Source organism: Leptonychotes weddellii, chromosome 8 (genome assembly GCF_054177405.1).
Source record: "Leptonychotes weddellii isolate Sample4059 chromosome 8, ASM5417740v2, whole genome shotgun sequence".
Taxonomy (NCBI): domain Eukaryota; kingdom Metazoa; phylum Chordata; class Mammalia; order Carnivora; family Phocidae; genus Leptonychotes; species Leptonychotes weddellii.
Window position 1 is genome coordinate 39,549,827 of NC_138376.1, and position 24,517 is coordinate 39,574,343.

Below are 24,517 nucleotides of genomic sequence, written 5' to 3' on the forward strand. Positions count from 1 at the left end.
CCTGGTGGTGGGTATTGAGGAGGGCACATTCTGCATGGAGCACTGGGTGTTATGCACAAACAATGAATCATGGAACACTTCATCTAGAACTAATGATGTAATGTATGGGGATTAACATAAGAATAAAAAAGAAATCATATTCATCTGTTCTTCCCCATAAAATCTTAAGGAATGGCTTTCCCATTCATATTCTAAACAAGGGAAAAGAAAATCCTGACTGTCGTCCTTGTGCACTTTTAATTTCTGCCCTGAGAGAAATAAAATGTTCAAAATATTTGTGCTGTTTTTCCCCTCAGCGCAGCACACTCCTCTCTCCCAAGAAGAAGTTTCTGGTCATGCACGTAAAGATTTGGACAGATGCTGCAGCCCAAACACTGTCATCCGACCCGCCCTCCCAAAGTGAGCAGTCCCAGGTCAGGGGCCTACAATTTTGTTTGGAGGGTTGAAGAATCCTACTTTTGGGCGGCAAAGAGGCAATACAAGACCACCAAACATCATAGGTTGTGAAGAATAAAGAAACTAAAATCTTTTGGCCAGTCTGTCTCCTGGTGTTCTTCAAGTTCTGATTCAGGTAAGCCAACAGAATCTAAATAAATTCTGCCCAGAGAGGGAAGACAGTACAAATTTAGCAGACCCTAAAACCCTCAAACCTTTTGAAATAAGTCAGGTACATCTGCTCCTAATTACACGCATGCACACACACTCATACACATAAACACATACACCATGGTAAGATTAAAGACAGCTGCAAGTTCTTTGCTGGCCCTCCTATTGAGAGGTGGAGCCCAATTCTCCTCCCTTGTCTCTGGGCTGCCTTTACCGCCTCGCTTGACCAAGAGGATGTGGTGGTCATCATATTCTGAGGCTGCTAAGGTTGGCTTAGAAGACAGTAACTTCCACCCAGGTCTCTTGGACTGCTCACTCTTGAAGAACTCCTTCATAGCCTGCTCTTTCTTGGAATCCAGCTGCATGCTGTGAGAAAGCCCAAGAAGCTCCACAGAGTAACCCACATGGAAAGACACTGAAGCCTTTTAGCTGACTGCCCTGACTGAGCTCCCCGCCAATAATAACCAACATCGATTGCCAGCCATGCGAGTGAGCCATCTTAAACCATTCACCAAGGCTGAGCTTTTAGATCACTACAACCCAGCCATCATCTGGCTGTAATGTCTGGAAGATCCCAAACAAGAATACTCCAGCCTTCCCCACAAAATTGTCAGCAAAATAAAAGGTGGGTTTTAAGCTATTAAGTTTCCAGGTGGTCTGTTAAATAGAAATAGATTTCCAGAACATGTCAGTCACCATTCTGATGCCAGGCATCAGAAAAAGGACCCTGGTAATTAAGCTTAAATTTCTTCTCTTTTCCATTTGCCAGTAATCCAGAATAAATAGGGTGATGGTTTACAAGACGCTTTGGTCTCACCCAAATGGGACGAGGTCAGAATATTGAAAACTACTCAAGCTACAGGGATAGAACATACTATTTATAATATCTGATTTCTAATTGACTTTGCAGACTTAAATCTTTGTTACATGTATCTTATCCTCAAGTAGTTATAATCTCAAGTAAGAAAAAGGTAAATCAAGCTAATAATGCTATGATTACAACATTCTGTAGCAATTCTGCCCCCCAACATTATTTCCCGATTTATGATCATTTCACCTCATATCACCAACTTTAATGCCTTGTGATTTAACAAAGAAATGCTTTAAATATTGCCATCTTTGAACATCACATGGCTTTGATGAGCTTCTCTGCCATTTAAAATAGCCAAGTATTGAAAATCAGAACAAACAGAAGAACTATTATAAAGGAAAAACAGTATTCTTCCATTCATTTCTTCAAATAAGGACAGTTCAAAGTGATACAGAAAACGGGGAACACAGTGAATTCTATCATACATGCACACACACACGCACACACACACACATTCACACTACGCTGGAGGCTATATGATATCATATCTCTACCCTTCAAAACAGAATCCTATCATTTGGAATTAAAACACATTTTCCTTTCATTAAGCCTACTCTGTGTGAAAAGGATGTCATCCTGTCATGGCTGAAATTCCTTCAGAGAAAGCCTTGGAAACGTCATACACAAATCCATCATGTCCTTTCAGGACAAAACGTGAAGTACAGGTTAGCAGGATTATTTCACCCATTGACCATCTATGCTTGCGAAAGTGCAATTTGTATAATATGTTAGATAGAACTTGTTTCCACTCCGTAAAATGTCTAGAATGCATTTGTACCAATTCTCTCAATATTTAGGAGGCAAAGACAATCAGATATACTTGTTTGTGGGAAGCAAAGTTATCACAAACTAAAATGCAAAGCAAATTCTTCACCTTAGCTTACTCCATACAATACCGCCGAGAAGAATTTACAGCTTTTTCAAAATCCAATGTCTATAAAGATAGAACGCCTTGGAGGAAAATGGTACCATACTTAAGATAGTGATATCTTTTATTAGTACAGTAAAGTCCTATTTTTATGGAATAGGATGGGTCTGAGGTCATTCCATAAAATTGATTTCCCAGAAAATGGAAATAGGCAATTTACCCTAAGAATTTTATTGAAAAATTATGCTATTCTATTTGAATAATGATGGGAATGTTCTACACGTTTCCTTTATTAATGAATTAAAATACACAAAACACCATAAAATTATATTAGAGGTTCAAAAGTATCACTTAAATCTTCTTTACCAGTCACTTTCATTTTGTAAAATCAGCAGTTCCATTAAAATCGTATTATGTAAAAATGGGTTTTTACTGTAATAATAGTTATTACCTATTTAGCTCCCAAGGATGTTGTGAAAATTAAATAATAAGCCATTGGAAAGCAAATACAATGTGTTGCTAATACCAGAGGCCAAGAGGGGCAGCCAGATGGAAAAATGAAGGAAAAGAGCACCTGATACATTAAAAATCACAGCTTTCATCTCTAATTCCATTACTGCCAATACTCTATGCAGTGGTCATGTGTACTGACATTATCTCATTTAATCTTTTCAACACCATGACACCCATATTAATTACAGCCCTCATTTTATAGATGAGGGTCAGAGAAGTTTAAAACTTGTCCAATGTCACACAATTGGTCCATGTCAAAATGCAAATGTGAACCCAGGTTTATCCTAGTCAACAGCCCGTCCTCATCTCCTGAAGCATCACTAACTCCTCAATATGCCTTTGTTTCTCCTAATTGTCCCTCAGATTCTTACTCCATTTTTCAAGGTCCTCTTCTGCCATGAAGCCATCTCTCTTCCCTTCGCCTGAGACACTTTGATTCAAAACACTTCTGTTGCTGATTCCAGCTATTTGTTGTACTATTATGTATTCTGTGTTTTATTGATTCAGCTAAATCCCTAGCTATTTGAGGTCATGGTGTATCTGACTTGCCTTTGGAGCCCCAGATCAGGAGCACCTGGTACAGTGCCTTCAACACAGTGAGTGTTCAGTAAATGTTGCCTAAACTGAATTGGAAAAAAGTGTTAACTTGAATTACAACTACATTCGCTGCCAGATGCAAAGCACATGCTTCTACTAAAGGTTCATTACATCAGATACCTCTTTGGGAAGTTTTGCCAGTTCTCCCATGTATATGTACCTAATGGGGATGTGATAAGATTGAATTCTTCAAGTATCTCACATATGCTAGGTACTCAGTAAATAGTTGGTTGGTTTTTTTTTTTTTTCCTTCTTAAGTCCAAGTGAAGGAGACAATATGAACAATAAGCAGAGAAGGATAAATCCTGTATAATATGCAATCAGATTTGGATGAATCAGAACAGGCAGGGGTGGTGAGTTTTGTTTTTTTCTTTTAAATAACACTATAAAGAGGGCTCTGGAATCACACTGATTTCCTGTCACAGCCTCTTGACTTACTAGCTGGAAAAAACTTGGGCAAGTTACTTAACCTCTCTGTGTCTCAGATTCCTCAACTATAAAAAGGAGGACAGCAGCAGGATCCACTCATAAAGTAGTTGTGGAGAATTAACTGAGAAAATCCATGTAGAACATGTAGAGTGCAGGGCACACACCAAGCAGTCAAATTATATTTGCTGCTATCTTCGTCAACAGCATCATCATAAAAATCGTAATTCATAGGTATCTGCTCAAAGGAGAAGACATTATTTTTCACAGACCTGCACGGTCTTATAGTTGTGCTGTATCAAACCCATCAAACTCAAAGATTTAATTCTAATATTAAATTATGGGTGGCAGCATTGAGATTGTGCATGTCACTCAAGCAATATATGTTGTCTATTTTGTGCCCCACTTGGGTGAACAAACTTACTTGATTCAAGGAAGACTGGGAATGAGTGAAACCAGGAGAGCTAGGCAAAGGTCAAGAATACAAAACCACAAGTAGAGAGAGAAGGTAGATTTAACCTAAAGGTCCATCAGAGGTCAAAATATGAGGTTTGGCCAAAAACCTGAAAGGAAAAGTAAGCCAGAACAGCTCCTACGTGAGACCCCAAACAGAACAGAGCACCGGATTAAAATGCGGGCCACTGTAAGATCATTTGTTGGAGTTAAAAGAGAGCTTAGAAGAGAAGGGAAAAAAGGCAACAGAACAATAAGGACTTCATTTATTACATATTACACACCCGTTTTCATTCACTTATCTTTCCGTTTGGAAACCAGAAATAATGAACAATAACTGCATAGTTGAAAAATCTTCACTTCTCTGATTCCCACAATAGCACTGAAGGATCAATGGAAAGATACTTTATACAGCCAACATTTGTGCCTTACCCTCCTGCCCCCCCTTTTTTCCTGATCTGTGCTATTTATTTTTATATATTATTTATTTATTTATTTATTTATTTATTTATTTATTTATTCTCTGTGCTACCTAAGAGCAGCTTCATGGAGAATTCAGGCCCATCTTATAAACTGACCATGCACGAACAAAGAATTGAAGAATGACGGACAATGCCAGGGGGTCCCCAAAGTCAGGACACAACAGTGGATACAGCCAAGCAAGATAGCTAAGATTACTCCTCTCTCAGCATAAAGGTCCCAAAGGATACTAGAAGCTTGGCAACCTTCAAAAGCTTCACTTGCTTCCTGCATGGGGTGGGGGAAACAGCTTGCTTAGTGGGAAAAACCATAGCCCAGGGCCAATCCACTGGCTACATTCATCAAAGAAATGGCTGAGACAGAACAGATTTTTCCCTTCCGTATGGGAATGACTCATGAGCTTGTTTATTCAAAAAGTTACATTCTCCATTGAGAGAGGTGGATGATAAGGGAGCTGGACGATAATAATAGTTCAAGTTCGTACTGGTCAGCCCACCCCCTCCTGTCCCTCACCTCTCTATGCACAGCTAACTCCCCAATATGCCTTTGTTTCTCCCCACCAATGCCCAGAGGTGGTGACTGTGTTTTAATCATTCTGCCTTTGTTTTTTTATCCTAAATAAAACAAGCGACACAACTACTCTTTGTCCTTTCCTCTTTGTCCTTTTAGAAAAGGAATGCACTTGATGGGTTAAGAATAAGGCCTCCAAGTCAGACTGCCTGGGTTAAAATTCAGACTGCTGAATTGCAAACTGCATGAACCTGGGCAAGTTACTTAACTGCCCTGGGCCTCTGTTATCTTGTCAGTAAAAATAGGGATGATCGGGGCGCCTGGGTGGCTCAGCTGGTGGAGCATCTGCCTTCGGATCCAGTCATGATCTCAGGGTCCTGGGATCTCAGACTGCCCGCCCAGTGAGGAGTCTGCTTCTCCCTCTGCCCCACCCCCCAGCTCATGCGTGCTGGTCAAATAAATAAATAAATAAATAAAACCCTAAAAAAATGGGGATGATAATATCACGTATATCACAAAGAAGTTCTTGTCAGGGTTGAATTAGTTAACATATGGAGAATCATTCCTGCCATGTTGTTAGTTGTCAATAAATGTTGGATATTATCATTGTTACCACTTCGCAGATGACCAAACATTCTTCTTCCAGTATGGATCTTTTTAAATTTAGTATTACTTTAGGAAGTTCATTAAGCCACAAATGAAATTAGGTCTTTTAGGGAAAATATATTTGTTCTTTGAAAAACATTTTCTTCTCAGGCTAGGGCGATTTTCTGGGAGTTTCAAGACTCACTCTTAAGAAAGAAAAATTTGGGGGGCACCTGGCTGGCTCAGTCAGTGGAGTATGTGACTCAGTCTCAGGGTGGTGAGTTTGAGCCCCATGTTGGGTGTAGAGATTACTTAAAAATAAGAATAATAAGATAAAATCTTTAAGAAAAAAGAAAGAAAAATTTTTAAAGTATGGGTGTGTGTTTCTGTTTATCTGAAGAATCATCTTCTTCCAGATGTGTCTTTGTGGGAAGAGAGTTCTAGATAGATGATACATACATACATACATAGACTTTTATTTTTCTGTTTTATTTATGTTTCCTTTTCCAGCATCTTTGAAAAATCATGGCAACTTATTCATCATTTTTCTATATTTGAAAGATTCTTTATTTAAAGTTTAAAAGTTCTAGATTTAAAAGATCCACAAAAGGCAAAAAAAAGAAAGCACTTGCAAATTGCTTCTTTCCAACACAAGGACACTAGAATTTTTCTGCAAATCTCTGTTCTCTGTCACATAAGAAACATATCCCATTAATGAATTATTCTAACTCCTTGTGGCATTGTAACTATTTATTCCACCTTTAATGAAGGTAAGCTGAGCTATTTTTTCTGGATTTCATAGGATTACGAAATTCTTCACTTATAATGCAAAAAAGGAGGTTGTAGACATAAGTGCCCACAAATAAGATTGCCCACGTTCTTTACTTGTACAATGTATTTAAATGACAAATAATCCCCAATTGGATTATCCTCGTTCAGTCTGTCTGTGATTATTTAATTCATGGACTGTTTTACTCACTGGGTAAAATCAGGACGTCATCCCCAGGACCTGGAATGGTATTTTTGTGTCCTCCCCAGCCCTCTTCAATGCCTGTCCATGCTTCAGGAAGGGACCATTTTAAAACTGACTCAGGTGCAGAGGTAGAAGCTACAAAACAAAAGGAAAATAGCAAGTAACTATGAAAATCTGATTCACTATAATAACTTGCAAATTCTATCTTTATTTTAGGATATTGATAATATTTTTACCTCCCAAGGTAGCTGCCTTTTGATATTTTATAACCTTTTAAAAATCATGTTATCAGTGTAAAGCAAGTAATTATTCAATCCTTCAGTTACCTCTACTTCTAGGGAAAATATATTCTACTTTTGTTATTACACATTTGTGCTTTGCCTGATATGACATATGCTTATCATGGAATATTTGAAAAATGCAAATATAGAAAGAAAAATAGGGGCACCTGGGTGGCTCAATCATTAAGCATCTGCCTTTGGCTCAGGTCATGATCCCAGGGTCCTGGGATCAAGCCCCACGTCGGGCTCCCTGCTCAGTGGAGAGCCTGCTTCTCCCTCTCCCTCTGCCTGCCTCTCTACCTACTTGTGCTCTCTCTCTATCTCTCTGTCAAATAAATAAATAAAATCTTTAAAAAAAAAAAAAGAAAAATAATAATAATGGCCTATAATCTCACTACCTACAGATAACTGTCATTAATCTTTTATTTGCATTTCCTTCCAGAATTTCTCAGCATTTTTATATAATTGAGATTACATCATATATGCAATTTTATATTCACTTCTTTTTCTACTTGGCTTAGCCATTTTGATATGCATTTCCTAATGTCATTAAAACTCCTTGTCAACATAATTTTAGTGGCTACATAATATTCTATCATATAAAAAGTCTATCATTTACTCAATCCTTAATGTTTGGTACTTAGGATCTTTCCACTCTCTTCTAAAATTATAAGTAATGCAGTGTTAAATATCTCCATACAAATATGCCAGTAACAATGATTTCTTCTTAAAATAGAATCTTAGCAATGGGATCACTGAGTCAAAAAGTATAATCTTCTCATAGCTCTTAATGTGTATTAAAGGCAAGATAATAACCTGGACACCTCTCACTGAAGTAATTTACATACAGTTCATATGTTCCAACTGGTTTTTATTGATTCTGCCACTGATGATCAAGTGGTATTTTCTTTTCAATGATCCCACTGGCCTCTTCATCAGGAATTATACCATAAATCTAATAATTTCCAGTGGGGACAGCACAGTATCCATCACACACAACACCATGTTGAACTGTAGCCACATGTTCTTTTCTGGAGTGTGATCCCTAGTGCAGAGACTGAGGGCAGAAAGGGTCTCTAAAAAGAGGATGAAAAGATTCACAGATGACTCCAGATGTTCTTAGAGTTTCAAGAGCTCAAATGATGGGGGATCTCACATGTTTGGGGAGGGGTGCAGAATCTCATCCATTATAGTAATCTTACAAGCACAAATAATGAGTGCCTTCTCTCCCAAAATCTCCTAAAAAGTAGGGATATAAAAAGGAATAAAATGTCATTCTAGCCTGAAAGGAGCTAACACTGTTGTGTAAGTTGTATAAATAAATATTGGGAGGATAGAACTCTAAAGGGAGTTCTCTCTTTTTTTTTAATTTTATTTTATTATGTTAGTCACCATACATTACATCATTAGTTTTTGATGTAGTGTTCCATGATTCATTGTTTGCGTATAACACCCAGTGCTCCATTCAGTACGTGCCCTCTTTAATACCTATCACCGAGCTAACCCATCCCCCCACCCCCCTCCCCTCTAGAACCCTCAGTTTGTTTCTCAGAGATCATAGTCTCTCATGATTCGTCCTCCCCTCCGATTTCCCTCTCTTCATTTTTCCCTTCCTACTATCTTCTTTTTTTTTTAACATATAATGTATTATTTATTTCAGAGGTACAGGTCTGTGATTCGTCAGTCTTACACAATTCACAGCACTCACCATTGCACATATAAAGGGAATTATCTTTAATGGTATCCCACAAGGAGAGGAAGTGAGACCTTGCCAGGGGAGGCGTCCTGGAGAGGGAGCATCTGAGCTGCATTTTAAAGGCTTAGGAGCTATAAAGGTAAAGGGGATTGTGGTGAGGGTTTGCACTCCAGACAGAAGGATGATCATGTAACGGCAAGAGATAAGAGATTAAGTGGAGGGTCTCTAAGCAGTTTGGTGTTGCTGAGCCACAGAGCTGGGAGGAGGCAAGTGATGAGGTTGGAGAAATAATCAGAGATCCAGGTGTGATGGGTAACAAAGATGGAAGATCCAAAGATGACCCCTGGACTTCCAGCATAGGTGGTAATGGGCAGAGATGTCCATTAAGACGGACATCGATGAATTCCGTTTGAGCCATAAAGAGTTTGGGGTGTCTTCGAAAAGACCTCCAAGTGGAGATACACAGCCAGGAGGGATTGGATATGAATCTGAAGAGTGGGAGAGAGCTGAGTCAAGAAGATGGATTTTGCGGTCGTATTTGAAACTCTAAGGATGGTTGTGATAGCTCTGGAGGATTACAATGTGAAAAGATAAAATGCCTGAGGTCAGAACCTTGAGGGACACCCAGTTACTCTGTCTACGGGAACCCAACTCCCTCGTAATCATGGTCTCATTAGAGCCCTAGGATGAATGAAAAGTATATAGATTGTGGTCAAGTAGAAATCCTAGGCAATTTAATTAGCACAAAATAGACCCCACACCATGGGAATCAGGCATGGGCTTGGCACAAACTTCACTCAGAAAGAGGCTTTATAAATATTTTATAAACACCAAGACTATAATACCTAGTTTCCTCCCAATTTTGCCTCCTTTCCAGCACTATACTCTAAATATGCAGGTGGGGGTAGGGTGGGGGCTCTGTTGAAATGGCCACTAAGTAGTACCACAAAGGCCAGAAAGAGATATTCTGATGCTTTATTTCCAGTGATATTTCAAAAGGGCAATGACCAGGCTCTTTAAAACCACATACCAGGCTTCTGAAACTCTTTATATCATAGATGTTGGAAACAGATTCTTCACTTTGAGATCTTCACTCTTATTTATAAGAGGGCTGAAACTGTCTTTAATTGAACAAACTAAATCTTAAAGTAACTATTCTAAGAGTTGTTATTATGAACAACTTTGGTCATTCTATACCATTCTGCCTTAAGATAAGAAGACTTCATGGAAAAGAAAACACATTTCAGTCTCTTGCAAAGTTATCAGACTCCTATAGTTAATATCAGGCTTCTGTCTGGCTATTACTAATATAGAAAGTGGGGAGAGAAGAAGAAGCCTACAAGAGTTAAAGAAACAGAGACCTGCAAGGAGAATCAGGAGAGAGGCATGTCTTGGAAGCCCAAGAAATAGAGCATGTCCGGAGGGCAGAAGCGATCTTGTTAACAGCAGAGTTCTGATAAGAGAGTGAGTAAGAAGTGACTGCTGAATTCGGCAACCAGAGCATGGATGATCCCGGTGAGAGCGGCTCCAGTGGTGTGGTGAGGTGGTAAGCAGCATGGCTTACAGTGGATTGAGAAATGCACCGGAGGTGAGGAAGGGAACACACTGGGTCAGATCGTCCCAAAAGCTCACCGAGGAACGAACAGCTTTAGGATTTGAGACGCTCAGGCTTTGATCTGTCTTCCCAATCTTTAGATAAATGAGTTTTAGCTTGAAATCGGATTCCATGAATTTTGATCAGGACCAGCATTTGTGAGGAAGCCTCACCTTGCTTTCCTCTACAAGTCTGTCATTCAGCAACAGCTACGGTTTAAGATGGTCTCCAACTTGAGATCTGAGCCAAATATTGCCCTCTCCACCTTGATCCTTCATCTGCCCAGCTTTTTATGGCTCTGCATCAAGAGACTAGTCTTTTGAGAAGTTTGTAACAGAGATACCAGCTAGAGGAAGACTCAGTATTTAGAATTTTGTTTTGTTTTGTTTTAATTGAGAGGCACTGACCAGAAGGAACCAGTAAAGGAGAAGTTAACTACACAAGACCGAATCATTTACCGATGGGACAAAGTTCAGAAGATGCTGAAAGGGATGAGTTGACTTTAAAAAGAAGGAGCGCTGACAGATTCTCAGAAACCTGAGGAAAGGAAATAAACTTAGATCTATGGGGAAAGGATGGCCAATTTCAGAGAATATCTGATCATCATAGTCCCATATGACTATGCACGATATTTCCAGTTAGCCCCCACTGAAAAGACAATGTCATCAAGATAAAGGCTCTTCAGAAATATTTTTCTCTTCCCCCCAAAAGTGGGTTGCTTTGCCCATTTTCCCCTCTCTTATTTTTTATAAAGCATTATGCCCATTGAGAGGAAATGAGTAAGGCCACAGTGTTGGAAGAACATGAACGACCTGCACTGGGGTGTTCAGAAACCTGGATATCCTCTTGACTCTAATTAGCATAAATCCTCACCACAAACCCACTAAGCATCCATACAACAACTTACATCACCACCACCTCCCCTGTCTCTCCTCAGCATTGGCCCATATACACCCTAATTTCTGCTGGTTCTGGAGTTTCCTGTCCGCATTTCTCTACAGTGTCCCGCACAATCTTGTACACTCAGAATAAACCTACAAGTGAGTCAGCTAGGAGACTCTCTGCAGCAGAACACCCTAACCCAAAATGTCTCATCTGCATTATATATTCATATTGAATCTCAGAGTGGATTAACATATAGATAGAACTCCATTAATTGGGGCGCCTGGGTGGCTCAGTTGTTAAGCGTCTGCCTTCAGCTCAGGTCATGATCCCAGGGTCCTGGGATCGAGCCCCACATCGGGCTCCCTGCTCAGCAGGAGGCCTGCTTCTCCCTCTCCCACCCCCCCTGCTTGTGTTCTCTCTCTTGCTGTCTCTCTGTCAAATAAGTAAATAAAATCTTTAAAAAAAAAAAAAAAGAACTCCATTAATCATTCCATTGTTGTTTTGTCAAAGAATTTTTGATACTGTAATAATTTTACTATTTTTCATAGAACTTTTCATTAATCAAAATACACACTCATATTTAAATTTTGACATTAGCACATCTACCCCCCATCATGAGAACCAGGGAATGTCTTAGAAGTATCTTAGTATTTGAAATTTCTTTCTGATGAATGGTAATGTATAAATTCTGTAACTCCCTGTGTTTAAGATTGTTTTCTCTTGCAAATTATATTGGCTAGGAAAACTGACTATATACAATTAATTTTAATTGAAGTCATAAATTAATATATGCCAAAAAAAGGTACTTTAAACATCTTAGAGTTTATATGGCATAGCAGAACGAACACTGGACTGAGTTGAGTAACCTGAGCTCTCATCCAAGTTCAACCACTGACTAGGTGTGACTAAGTAAACTATTCAATCTCTAGGCTTCCGTTCCCTTATTTGTAAAGTGGGGCAATTGGATAGGATAGCCTGTGAGGTTCTTTCCCTCATTAATATTCTATAACTCTATGAATCTTTCTATTTATTTAGCATGTTGTAATTGATAGGCCAAATGAAACATCTTCCAGTTAAACTGACACCTGCTAACAAGCCCAGGAGCCTGGCCACCGACAGTCTCCTTCCAACAAGTCCTTAATACAAAATCTTCCTACTAAGTCTGAGTGGCATGGCACCCTGACTATATAGCTGATTGAATGAGGTATGGCCACCCATAAATAGTCCAGTATCCTCTGAGGGGACCTGGCATGAGAACAACCCCCAATAGATATGTCCTCTACAAATGGCAACTGACCCAACCAATTGAAAATTTGAACACAGAACTGTCAAAGAGAGAATTGCAAGATACTTTTCTTGGCCACTGTTATTTTAAAAGAGATTTATCCATTGATTAGTTAGTCGTTTAACTGACATCCCCATGTGACCATAAGACCCCATGGAGTCAAACATCATTGCTCATCATTGTATCCTCCTGCATCTTGCACAAGAGGCCCTCAATAAATAATGCATCGTGAGCCACCTGAAGGAAAGGAGGGATAAAGGACAGGGGACATAAAGAACAAAATGCTATGGTAGCCCAGAAACAGTTATGAAAACAAAGAACCACATTCTTCCCAGTCCAATAAGCATGGAGTAGTAGCCATCGGTATATCTAGTTTATAGTTTTAGGCTAGTACATTTTCTTCATTTATTTATTAATTTAAATGGAGCAGTTAGATCATTTTCTGATTAGCATGGGCTCTGCTCTGACATAACACAAAAATGCCACTGGAAATCAAAGGAAAACTTGGCCTTTGAAAAGATTTGTCCCTAATGCAAATGCATAGTTAAACTGGCCTAGGATAAACAAAAACAAACAATGAAATGCATTAGAAGGTGCCTAGGAGTCTTTTAGTCTTTGAGAATTTGGCTTTTATGAGTTAGAGAGATTTCACAGAACCATCTGACTTTTGGGAAGGGTTTGTTTACCCTGATGTCCTGAAATCACTGGGAACAATTAAAGTTTTGAGATACCCTGAATTTTTCTTTCCAATTGGTAGAGGCCTAATGGCCCATCTGCAGATCTGGACTCTTGTGTGCACATATGGTCCATAATTTATGAAATGTGCTTATTTACATGTTTTAATTCTCTACTTTCCAACGTTTTGAAATACACCCTTCTTATATCTTTCTTTGAAATGCAGACATGTATTTCAGCTATCAGGGTGACACAATAGGGAGTCGTTAGGCATGATAGCATTAGGGCTGATGCCTACCTGCTTATGAACAATTTGATGCAAGCAATTTATAGAACTGTTATTGGAGGACATTCTACTGTACCAGGCACCACTATTTGGTGGGTAGGTTAATACTCACCTGAAATAGTTGGGGGCACACCTTCCTTCACCTGAAGAGTCACTTGAACGTGGCCTTCACCTGAAACTGAATGCAAAAAGCCACAACTTGGATGTGATGCAAAGAGCATCTTAATACAGAAGATATTCTTATGTGATAAAGATGGCCTTATGCTAAATTCCCCCCAACCTAACTAAATTTTCAAAATTAAAAAAAAAAATGAACTCCTTGTTAGTTAGTCTAACAATTGATTTCCAACATTTAATTTTGATTGCTTTTATTTGATTAAACTTAATTGCAGTGAGGTCGCCAAGAGAATTGGCACATAAATAATTAGGCGGGGAGGAAACCCTTTAGCCATATGTTATTTGGAGGCCAACATTGGTCAGCAGGGCACACCTCTTATCCTATTTCCTCTCCATCATTTTGGAGGCTTAGCTTTTAGAATTCATGTGTTTTTCAATAGAGTTCAGATCACCCATGAAATATATTTGCTTTACCTTTATCCAAACAAATTGTCCTTTTAATGAAGGCTTTTTTTCTACCCCCCTTTCTCCTCCATCTTCCAAACCAACTCAGCACATTTAAAAGGCCTGGGGTTCATTAATTTTAAGTGTTCAATAAATTAGTGGAAATAATCAAAAGGCCTGATTCTTTCTGATAATGACAATTTGATGTCAGTATAAACCAGGAGATTAAGCTGAGAACATATGCTCCTTTGCCAAGAGAGGCTGCTATAATTAAAGAGTGAATGCATCTACAAGGTGCTCTCACGCCTGATTAATTAGTAATCAGGTGTGCCAACTCCACTTTTCAGTAACACCTTGTCTCTTATTGGTTAATTACCTTTCTGCCTTATCAGATGTCATGTGAGCCAACACCTCCCACCACTGGAGGGCCCAATGCTGTCAAAGGCTGGAGCCTTGAGGACTTGGTCAAACTCATGCTCTCCATTTGCCTTTCCATGGAACCCTAAACCTTTTCCTTCATCACAAGATGGAGTAGACCGAGGATCATTTTTTTTTTTCTAATTACAAAGCATGAGCTTCAAAATATTACAAAATAACAATAATAATAATAATTATTATTATTATTATAATCCCCAAAGGGATCTATGATGAGAACTCTCCTATTCCTCTCTTCTTATTTTGATAATTACTCTCACTTTCCCATTATAAAAAGTGGCTTTCCTTTACACTGTACATATTTTGAGACCAGGTACAATGACCAACATGTTCTCTATGTGCTCTACTTTATCACTACTTCTGAGGCTTCACTTACATTGTTTCTCTATCCTGTTGCATATTTTACCCACTTTTTTATCTTAAGTAAATAAATAAATATGCCATCAGCCCAGCATTTCATCTCTCTTTTTTTCTATAATGTCTAATTTACCCATTTGTGCTCATAACTGATATTGGTGATATTTATCCCAAGCTTGCTCTCAATTTAGCAAGTATTTATCAAGCATCAACTGTGGTAAATTTCAGATTGCATCAGTCATGAGCTCTGTTTCTAAATCTTGGAGGGAGGGACTTTTCTCATGTACCTTAGGACACCAGACATTGCCGGACATGTAGATATTATTCATGAACTAATCTAGAAATCCTAAATTTATAGGGCTCTACTCTGAATACCCAGTACTTAACTGACAATTTCAACCAATTGAGCAAACAGAGGCAGGAAAGAACCCTTTTAAAGGAACCAAAAGAGAAAATAATAAAATAGGCTCAACTGGAAAAAAAAACAAAAGAGAATATGGACAAGATGACATCTAAAAACATGCAAAAGGCCGTAACAACAGAGCACTCTTCCATATGAGGAAGGAATTAAGTGTTGTAATAGAATCAAATTCTAAAGAAGGCAAATTAGAAAAAATTCCAGGAATCATTTGGAAAGGGTTATTAGTTCATTTAAAGATTTTATATAAATCATCCTTGTTAAAAGCAGCTTCCAAGTAATGGTAGACTTCACTACATCTGTGCCCTCTTCCTTAAGACAGAGCCACACGAGTAAAGAGAGTAAAAAAGTAAAGTTACACATGAAAAAGTCTTTTTCAAAACCACTGTAGTCATTTTGTAATGCATCATGCATTGTAGCCATCATGGTGATTATTAACCCAGAGACTGAAAAGGCTAAACCCCACCACATCCAACCCCCATGATAGACTGTTCCACTTGCCCTTCCATTCAGGAAGTCACTTCACCCAGGCTCTGTTCTTGGTCAGCCAAGGCTTCCTGCTCGGGGTGCTTTCACGTCTGCAGCTCTACACGGATGGCTTCTGAACTGTATGGCCACTGATCTTGTTCAGCCTCTACACATGCATAAATGTTTCTTACCTCTTGGGGAGCCTCTTCCCCAAAACATACATTGAAAAGCTATCGCTCCTTTTATTAAAGCAGGTGTGAGAATACCATTCAATCTGAGAAAAGGAGTAGTTTCAGTATCCAAAGAAATGAAGAAAAGTTACCAAAAGTAGTAAAGACTGAAAAAGTCTGATTTCCTTCACCCACCACTTGTACATGGCCCTCTGCAGGCTGGTTCTGAGACATGAGTGCAGGTCAGAGGGTTATTCTTCCCAAACACCATTTCTACACCCTGAGAGTGGAGCCATAGAGAATCATGGGGAAGAGTGTGGCCGCTGAATGAAGTCCAACAGCCTGGGTTTGAATCCTGGGTCTTCCAGTTCCTTGATGTGGGGAACCAACAAGTTCTTCATCATTTCTGAAACTCACTTCCTTCCTGTGAAAAGTGGAAATAGTCGTCCTATCTACCTCAGAGCATGATTGGGAAGAAAAGATGAGATAATCCCTATAACATATTTAGCACAGTGCTTGGCACAGAAATGCTAGTCGTTACATATACTGCGACTATGGCATGCTCATTATTCTAGCAGCCAGACAACAAAACCCAAGAAATATGCTTCGACTCTTTTTACTCTTTTTTTACAGCTGTACCTAATCATGATGAGTCATAGTATTCAGAGTTGGAAGCAACTTAACCAGATCTTCTAAAGTTTGCTAAGTGCTTTGACTCTATAAAAAACTGTAAATGTTACACGTCGTTTCCAATTTGGACAAACACAAAGAGGGATGAAAATTGTTTGAGAATAAAGGTACTGACTCAGGAAGAGTTTAAAAGCCTTACACAAGCTGTGATATTATACATATGTCTTCTCAGTGCTTATGATTTCTGAGTGTGTATTTGTAATATGAGAGTGTTTAATCTACTTTGTTTATAAATGGACCCTCATTGCAGTTGATCCTTCCCAGGTTGTAAGAATATCTGGTCTGTCCTCAAAAAGAAAAGAAGCCATTGGGTCAATTATAGTCAAATTATTCTGATGGGTGCTATATGATGTAAGGTTGCTATAAACGCAGAGATCTAGAAGAAAGCACGAAATGTGCTGAGGAGGAAAGAGTTACTCAGCTAAACATGATACTAGGGTCTTCCAGAATTTGGTATCGTGCCCGGCAAGTTTTGTCTTCACTAGGGCACTAGGATAGACAAAAATTAGTTCTCTCCTTGAGTAGGTCCCATTCTCTCTTGCAATTTTGAAGGGAGAATTAAGTATCTAGCTATATTTAAAAAAAAAAAAGTGGCATCTTAATGGGCCTTGACTCCTTTCCTATTTCATTCTTCATACAAATTCCCATTTGTACTTCACCATTGAGGTTTAGCACATATTTGGACCTCTCATTCAATTCACATTTATATAGTGTGAGTCAGCCATTGACTACACATGGAGAGAATCTGAAACAGTGACCGCAATCTCTGTCTGCAGATTTCACCCATTCTCTCCCTGATGCACGCCTTCTCTCTTGGTCTCTGTCTGCCCTGGACCCAGGCTCCAGCTCTGTCTTCATGAGCCAGCTGTTGGCTTTGGTCCTCTCTCTCTGCATTGCAGCTTACCTTGCCCTATCTTCTACGACTACCTCTTCTCTCAGATCTGTCTCGCACACCTGTACATTCCTGCTCTGTCTCTCTTTCCTTGTTCAGTGAACTTGACCTCACTCCCCAGAAATTAGCCTTTTTCACTTAGCCATTGAGCATTACTTGTCAGCTGGTCCCTGGGCAGCTAATGCTTGATTCACAGGACCATACTTCTGTCTGAGTCCAGCTTCTCAGGGGCAGCCACAGAACCAGCTTGGCCCTCATAATGCAGGATCTTTCAAAGTCCTTCACAGAAACAATACATGAAAATCCTGTGATCACCTCTGAGTCTTCCATTATCCCCACTAACATTCAATCATGGAAGGGTATAAATGTTTTCTGAGGTGTGAGAATAAGAGAACTTACTCAAGGCACTGATGGATATATCTACATCAACTTCAGTCCTGAGAGTTAGTTCAATTAAACCTTCTTAATTAACTCAGAAAACAATAACAATTGTTATTCTGACTCAGGGATATTTGCCACACTTGTACTTCCTGTGAAAAATGGGGCATTTGTGCAGATCGACAGAACCAGAAATTCCAACGGTTAGCATTCCAGTTGTTTGTCCATGAGGCACATTTAAAAAGCCCCAAATTGAGGAATTTTACAACTTCTCTCAAGAATGTGGTTTGGGCGCCTGGGTGGCTCAGTTGGTTAAGCGACTGCCTTCGGCTCAGGTCATGAGCCTGGAGTCCCTGGATCGAGTCCCGCATCGAGCTCCCTGCTCGGCAGGGAGTCTGCTTCGTCCTCTGACCCTATCCCCTCTCATGTGTTCTCTCTTTCTCATTCTCTCTCTCTCAAATAAATAAATAAAATTAAAAAAAAAAAAAAGAATGTGGTTTGTTAATGGAATATTACTCAGCCATCAGAAAGGATGAATACCCACCACTCACATAGACATGGATGGAACTGGAGGGGATTATGTTAAGTCAAATAAGTCAAACAGAGAGAGACAATTCTCTGTTTGACTTATTTGACTTAACATTTTCCCTCATATGTGGAACATAAGGAATATAGCACGGAGGACCGTAGGGGAAGGGAGGGAAAACTGAAGAGGGGGAAATCAGAGAGGGAGACAAACCATGAGAGACTCTGGACTCCGGGAAACAAACTGAGGGTTTCAGAGGGTGGGAGTTTGGGGGGCTGGGGTAGCCAGGTGATGGGTATTAAGGAGGGCACGTTTTGCATGGAGCACTGGGTGTTATACGCAAACAAGGAATCATGGAACACTACATCAAAAACTAATGATGTACTGTATGGTGGCTAACTGAACATAATAAAATAAATAAATAAATAAATGTCCCTGGGTAAAAACAAACAAACAAAAAAGAGTGTGGTTTGTTCTCAACAACAGGTGTTCTTAGCAAGCAAGGAAAGAGACCCAGATAAAAAAGAGATCCCTGGCTCACACTTCTTACTTTTCACCAATTATACCAAAACCTTGCAGACCACATTATAGGCCCAACATATAAACTGTGAGGTGATGATTTTAGTAGCACTAATGATTTATTTTCATAGCTATGGATGCTAATGTATTTTAGAAAAAGCAATTAGGTCATTAAACCCATGATTTTATGGATATTATTGCTTAAAAAGAGGTTAGGTTTTAAAAATAAGATGGCGTGGGAATTGATTTAATAAAAATCTTAGGTAAATAATAGAACAGGAGGCATAGGGTGTGACAAAGGGTAAAGTTGGTATTCAAATATCTAAAGTTCAGGAAGCACAGAACCTTCAATAAGCCCAAGGTTTTCCTCTAAATAGAAGGAAGAAGAATTGGTTTACAAGGGTATATACATAAGTTTGGATTTAAAAAAACCAAAACACCAGTATACTAGAAAAAGTACTGACCTAGGGTCAGAAAAGCTGAGTTTGAATGCTGGTTATACCACCTACGCTCTGCATGAACTAGGGTCTGCCATCAGCATCGCTAAGAAATTAGCTCCTTAAGGGGCGCCTGGGTGGCTCAGTCGTTGAGATTCTACCTTTGGCTCAGGTCATGATCCCAGGGTTCTGGGATCGAGCCCCGCATCGGGCTCCCTGCTCGGCGGGAAGCCTGCTTCTCCCTCTCCCACTCCCCCTGCTTGTGTTCCCTCTCTTCCTGTCTCTCTCTCTGACAAATAAATAAATAAAATCTTAAAAAAAAAAAAAAAAGGGAATTAGCTCCTTAAGCGGAGGGCTTCCTAGAAAAAATATTTGATCCTGACTGCTTAGTTTTCCCTCCTTCTTTCTTTCCTTTTCTCATTTATTTTCTTCCTTTTCCTTGCGGGAGACAAGTTGCTTGCAACCAAGAGGCAAAAGTCCTTCTCCCATCACCAGCTCCTGTTCCATTCTCTATACGTTTGCCATAAAGGTTAGCGCAGTTCCCCAAAGTCAATCCTCTATATTACTGGCAGAAATCCTTGGGGATCTTTGGGGAATGAGTTTTCTAGAAGAATGTAAATTAATTTATTAACTAGAATGCTATGGATTGCCTTAGAGGGCCTCACCATGGGAATGGCAGCAGTTTCCGAGGATTAGGATTCTGCTCTGCTTATAAAACCCTCCCAAAATGCTCCGGGCAGCCGGCTGAGTCCTCTCTCCTCCACAGACGCTAACAGAATTCCTTCCCGAGTTGCTGATGGGGCTTCTGGACCAGCTGAACAACAGAAGGACGGAGGCAGCAGCCTGCTCCGTCCCTGTGCCCTGAGCGCTTTTGAGAAAAGAGAAACCCAGGCAGTACCCTTGAGCTCCTGGCCGCAAACTCAGGAAAGCACTCCTTGTTTTCGGGCTCTCCCAGGTTAACAGCATCTTTTCTGAGCCTTCTGTGTGACGTGACTTGACTTCTTCAGGGCAACGGGTGCGGACAATGAAGTCCATCTGTCTTTCTATCTGCAGCCCTCTTGCCCTCATGGAGAAGGGCCCCGGCTTCTTGCCAAACAGCCTGCCTTTATCTTGGCGAGGGGCGCCATTTGGAGACAGTCACTGGCCGGCCTGGCTAGACATGTCTTTTTTTCTCTTTTTCAGTCAGAGCAGAAGAAGGTGGTAGGCAGGAGCCTCTGCGCCTCGCAGGCGCTCGCTCAGCTGCCGCCTCACACAATATCCCGGCTCGGCCGCCGCTCCAGTGCGCGCGCGGGGCTGTGTGAACCCGGGAGGGCAACCGTGAATGGCCCAGCATCTGACGCGAATTTATCACCGGCTGCTGGTTGGGTGTAGGAGAAAGCAAGGGGAAGGGGCTGTGGGTGTTTAATGCACCCTGCCACAACCCAACAGTTTGCCCTCAAGAGCCTTTTCCCGATATGAAAGGACAGGGTCAAAAGTAAGTTGACCCCTGACAGAATGGACAATTATTAGGAGAGGACTGTGCACCAGCAGCTGCTGGAACCCCACTGGCTCCGCATCGGGCTTCCAAGAGTCAGAATATGAATAATCAACTCAAGATTGTTTCCTCCACCCCCACCAACCCCTGTCACCTCCCCTTCCCCCCAACCGTCTCCTCCTGTTTTGGGCAAGTCCTATTATCTTCGTACAGGAAGGAGCAGAGCCCTCCCTAGCAGCTGCAATAATTGTGTTCCTATTGTGATGAAGACCTCCTCCCGGCCACCCCCCTACAAGTGGCCATTGTGAGGGGAGAGTCAGTGATTATACGCTCCGCCTGATGCTTTGGGGGACCCAGCTGCCGGAGTGCTGACACACGAGCGTGCGTGCGGAAGGCCAGGGAGGGGGCTGGTGGAGGTGGAGGCAAGAGGTGGGGGGATCCTGCGTCTGTGAGACGGGACCCCGACACACCAGACCTTTTTCATAAGTCAAGCCCAGAACAAATGAGGCTTTATCAGGCCCCAGTGATGAGGGGGTCTCATCTCCCTTTGAAGTGGAGCTGCGCATGGGGCCTAGCAGCTTTTCCTCCTTTGGACGAAGCAAACATCCTTCTTTTGATATGCTACATGGTCATTATCTCTGCCCCATTTAATGATTTTTGATTGAAGGGTGGCGGCTGGGATGCTGAGAAGATCGTTAGAGAGGCTCCATCCAGCCAAGCCTGCAAGAAAGGCTTTCCTTGTGCCTGGGCCTAAATTTGGAATTTCTTAACAGTGTGCGCTTGTTCTTAGAGGCAGATAAGGGCTGAGCGTGAAATTCTTAATTAAGCAATAAATAGAGAGTGGGGTGTCAGCAGATGTGGCCAGTAGCCATGGCAACGGGAATCACACGGGCAAGAGAGCTGAGACTAGATGTAGGCCTCAGGCCTGGGCCTGACTGACAGCTGAAGAATCCCACAAAGCTTGTAAACCAGATTAATTAGCTGACTAATTATTTCATAGCGTTAATGTAACTAAAAAATAAAAATAGTTAACCATGAACTGAAACATCCCTGGAAAAGAGAACAGCAGGGAAAGAGGCGGTGGGGAAGGCAGAGGCAGGAGTTACCCGTTAATCAAATCGCCTGAACGGAAAAATGGGCTTGCTGGATTTGACTCCGACTCGGAAAATATAAAAGAACACTTGTCCTGCAGTCTTGCCCATTCCCAAGCGTGGCGTAGAAGTTACAGTTTGGAACTGCCACTCGTAATCATTTCTCACATCAAACACTGCTCCTCCTGGGTCCTAACACAAGCTGTAGCGCCTGAGTCCTTCGCTGTGGTCTCTTCTGCAAGTGGCTTCTTGGGCAAAATTCTCAGGGGCTTTACAAAGGCAACCTGAACCAATCTCCTTAAAAGATATTTTTAAATGAGCGAGGTGATCTTATTCTGTGGATAACAATTGCTTAAGTGGTATTACATTTCAATCATGGAAACCATATATCATATATGTCATGTTATCATGAATCTCGGTTATCCTACAAAATCTAGTCAAGAAAAATAGAATGGGACCCTTTCGGAAAGGTTGTGATGTGTACGCTTAGTTCAAGGCATGTGACATTGTTCATCTTCTGGGGGAGAAAAGAACAAATCTAGAGAAATAATCTACTGAGAAAATGTGTAGTAAAGTAACAGGGCATACTAATCACATTTAAAGATATCTGGGTGCTTTGTACCACAATTCCAAGATATAAGTAGGTATTCTTAATCTCGTTGTAGAGATGAAGCCATTGAGGCATGGAGCATTTATAATTCCATGCCCCAGGTGAAATAGCCAGCCAGCCACTGATTAAAACCCTAAACCCTAAGCTCTGGCCACGAGCTTTCCAAAGAACCTGCATCCCATAAAGATATTTGCTTAAAAAAAAAAAAAGACAAAACTTGCCTTGGTAGAGAAGAGGAATACTCTCAAAACATATTATATGTATAGGATTTTTTTCTTTGTCACTAGGGATCAGTGAGTTTTCTCCCACAAAGCTGCCTAGCACCCCCCCACACACACACCCTATTTGGTCAGTGATCAATGATTATTTAGTGGGCAGCACACTCTAGTGGGGAGATCCAGGGCCAGGAGCTAGAATGCCTGGGTTCTGATTTTTTTTTCCCTTCTCAGCTGGATCTAAGATTAGTCAGGTATCTTCAATCACACACAAAGTAGCCAAATGGAGGAAACAAAGATATTTGTGATTTTGTTTGAAACTTCCTATCCTGGGGGATGTGGTAAGGTTGCAAATAAACAATACAAAAAAGACGGTCCACTTAGAAGTGGTCAACAAATTAAGGAAACACAGCCAATTGTCAGTGAAGCAGTACTCTGAACGAAAAGCCAGCCAGGAATAGGAACAGGGTCTCTCCATTCCCCACACCTGAAAGTCAGGCAGGAAATTCAATGGCCCTGAAACAGGTCAAGCAGTCTCCCTACGATAACAATGAAACTTCTGTATACACGACTCTCCCTACATTTTTTTTTTTTTATCTCAGGAATATGTCCACATAGACTGTGAGGTCTCTACTTATGTCTCTCTTCTTATTTTATGTAAATTACCCCAATCGCAGACCTATAAAGTCACACGGTCCAAAAAAAAAACAAAACAATTAAGTGAAAGTAACAAACTAATCAATGTAAAATGCAGGGCAGAGAGCTAGAACTCTATGGCTTGGGGTCCTCTTGGGGTACCCATTGCCAACTACCTCACTGCCAAATGGCATTATAAGCCTTCCCAGCGATGTTGTAAACTTGACACAGAAGATATCCGAAATCAGAACCAAATCTACCCAGTCCAACACAATTGCATGGGACACCACCAAAGAGGAGCAGCGCAAGCCTCAGTTTCCCCTGAATCATCATATCCTCACTGTACCAGCCCAGGAATGAGGACAGAAGTGGCTCTAGCCACCTACCTACCCCATTCACTCAGAGGATACCGGAGGCACAAATGACCTCAGAAGCCAGTACATGGAGCACTGGGAATCGTCTTAAGGAACAAGGGTCTCCATGCTCATTAAACATCTAACCAGCCCTCTGTGATTTCCTGGTCCTTTTCCAACTCCTCTTATCTAAAGGTGGAGATACTAGGGTATTCTGATACAAAGAATGATTTCAATTAATAAAGGCTATCTACCTAATAAAAATGTTTTATACTGAAAAATGCATCTATATCATATAGATGCTCATAAATACATACAGACGTACATCTATATATAAATATACATACTTACACAGATATGCATTTCTACCATATATATGCGTATAAATAGTATGAGTATAATTTGCTATTAATTCAATAAATAATGATAAAAAAAGGGGAAGAAAATCTGTAGCTGCATGACTTGATTTTTTTTCATTATGCCACAAATATTCCTTTACCATGCTTGGCTCATGTGGCCATTTAAGTCAGTTTGCAGTTCATGAACAAAATCGGACCAATGGACAAGACATGCTAAGTAATAGAAGGAGAACAACTTGAAATTAAAATTTGGTTCTAGAATATATACCAAGTAAACGGTCATAGTTAATGACACCTCTTTGCTCTTACTTAATGGCTGCATTCAGCTCTAGAAGTAAAAACAG

General features: G+C 40.5%; 1 protein-coding gene across 1 annotated transcript in view; it reads right to left on the bottom strand.

Annotated features, from left to right (window-relative positions):
• PKHD1 (PKHD1 ciliary IPT domain containing fibrocystin/polyductin) overlaps window positions 1-24,517 on the bottom strand; it is a 321,184-nt gene that overhangs the window by 70,296 nt on the left and 226,371 nt on the right. The window contains exons 51-52 of the mRNA XM_081828411.1: window positions 13,697-13,762; window positions 6,889-7,017 (exon numbers count right to left, since the gene is read on the bottom strand). Coding sequence (XP_081684537.1) covers window positions 6,889-7,017; window positions 13,697-13,762 — 195 coding nt within the window. The remainder of the gene's footprint in view (window positions 1-6,888; window positions 7,018-13,696; window positions 13,763-24,517) is intronic.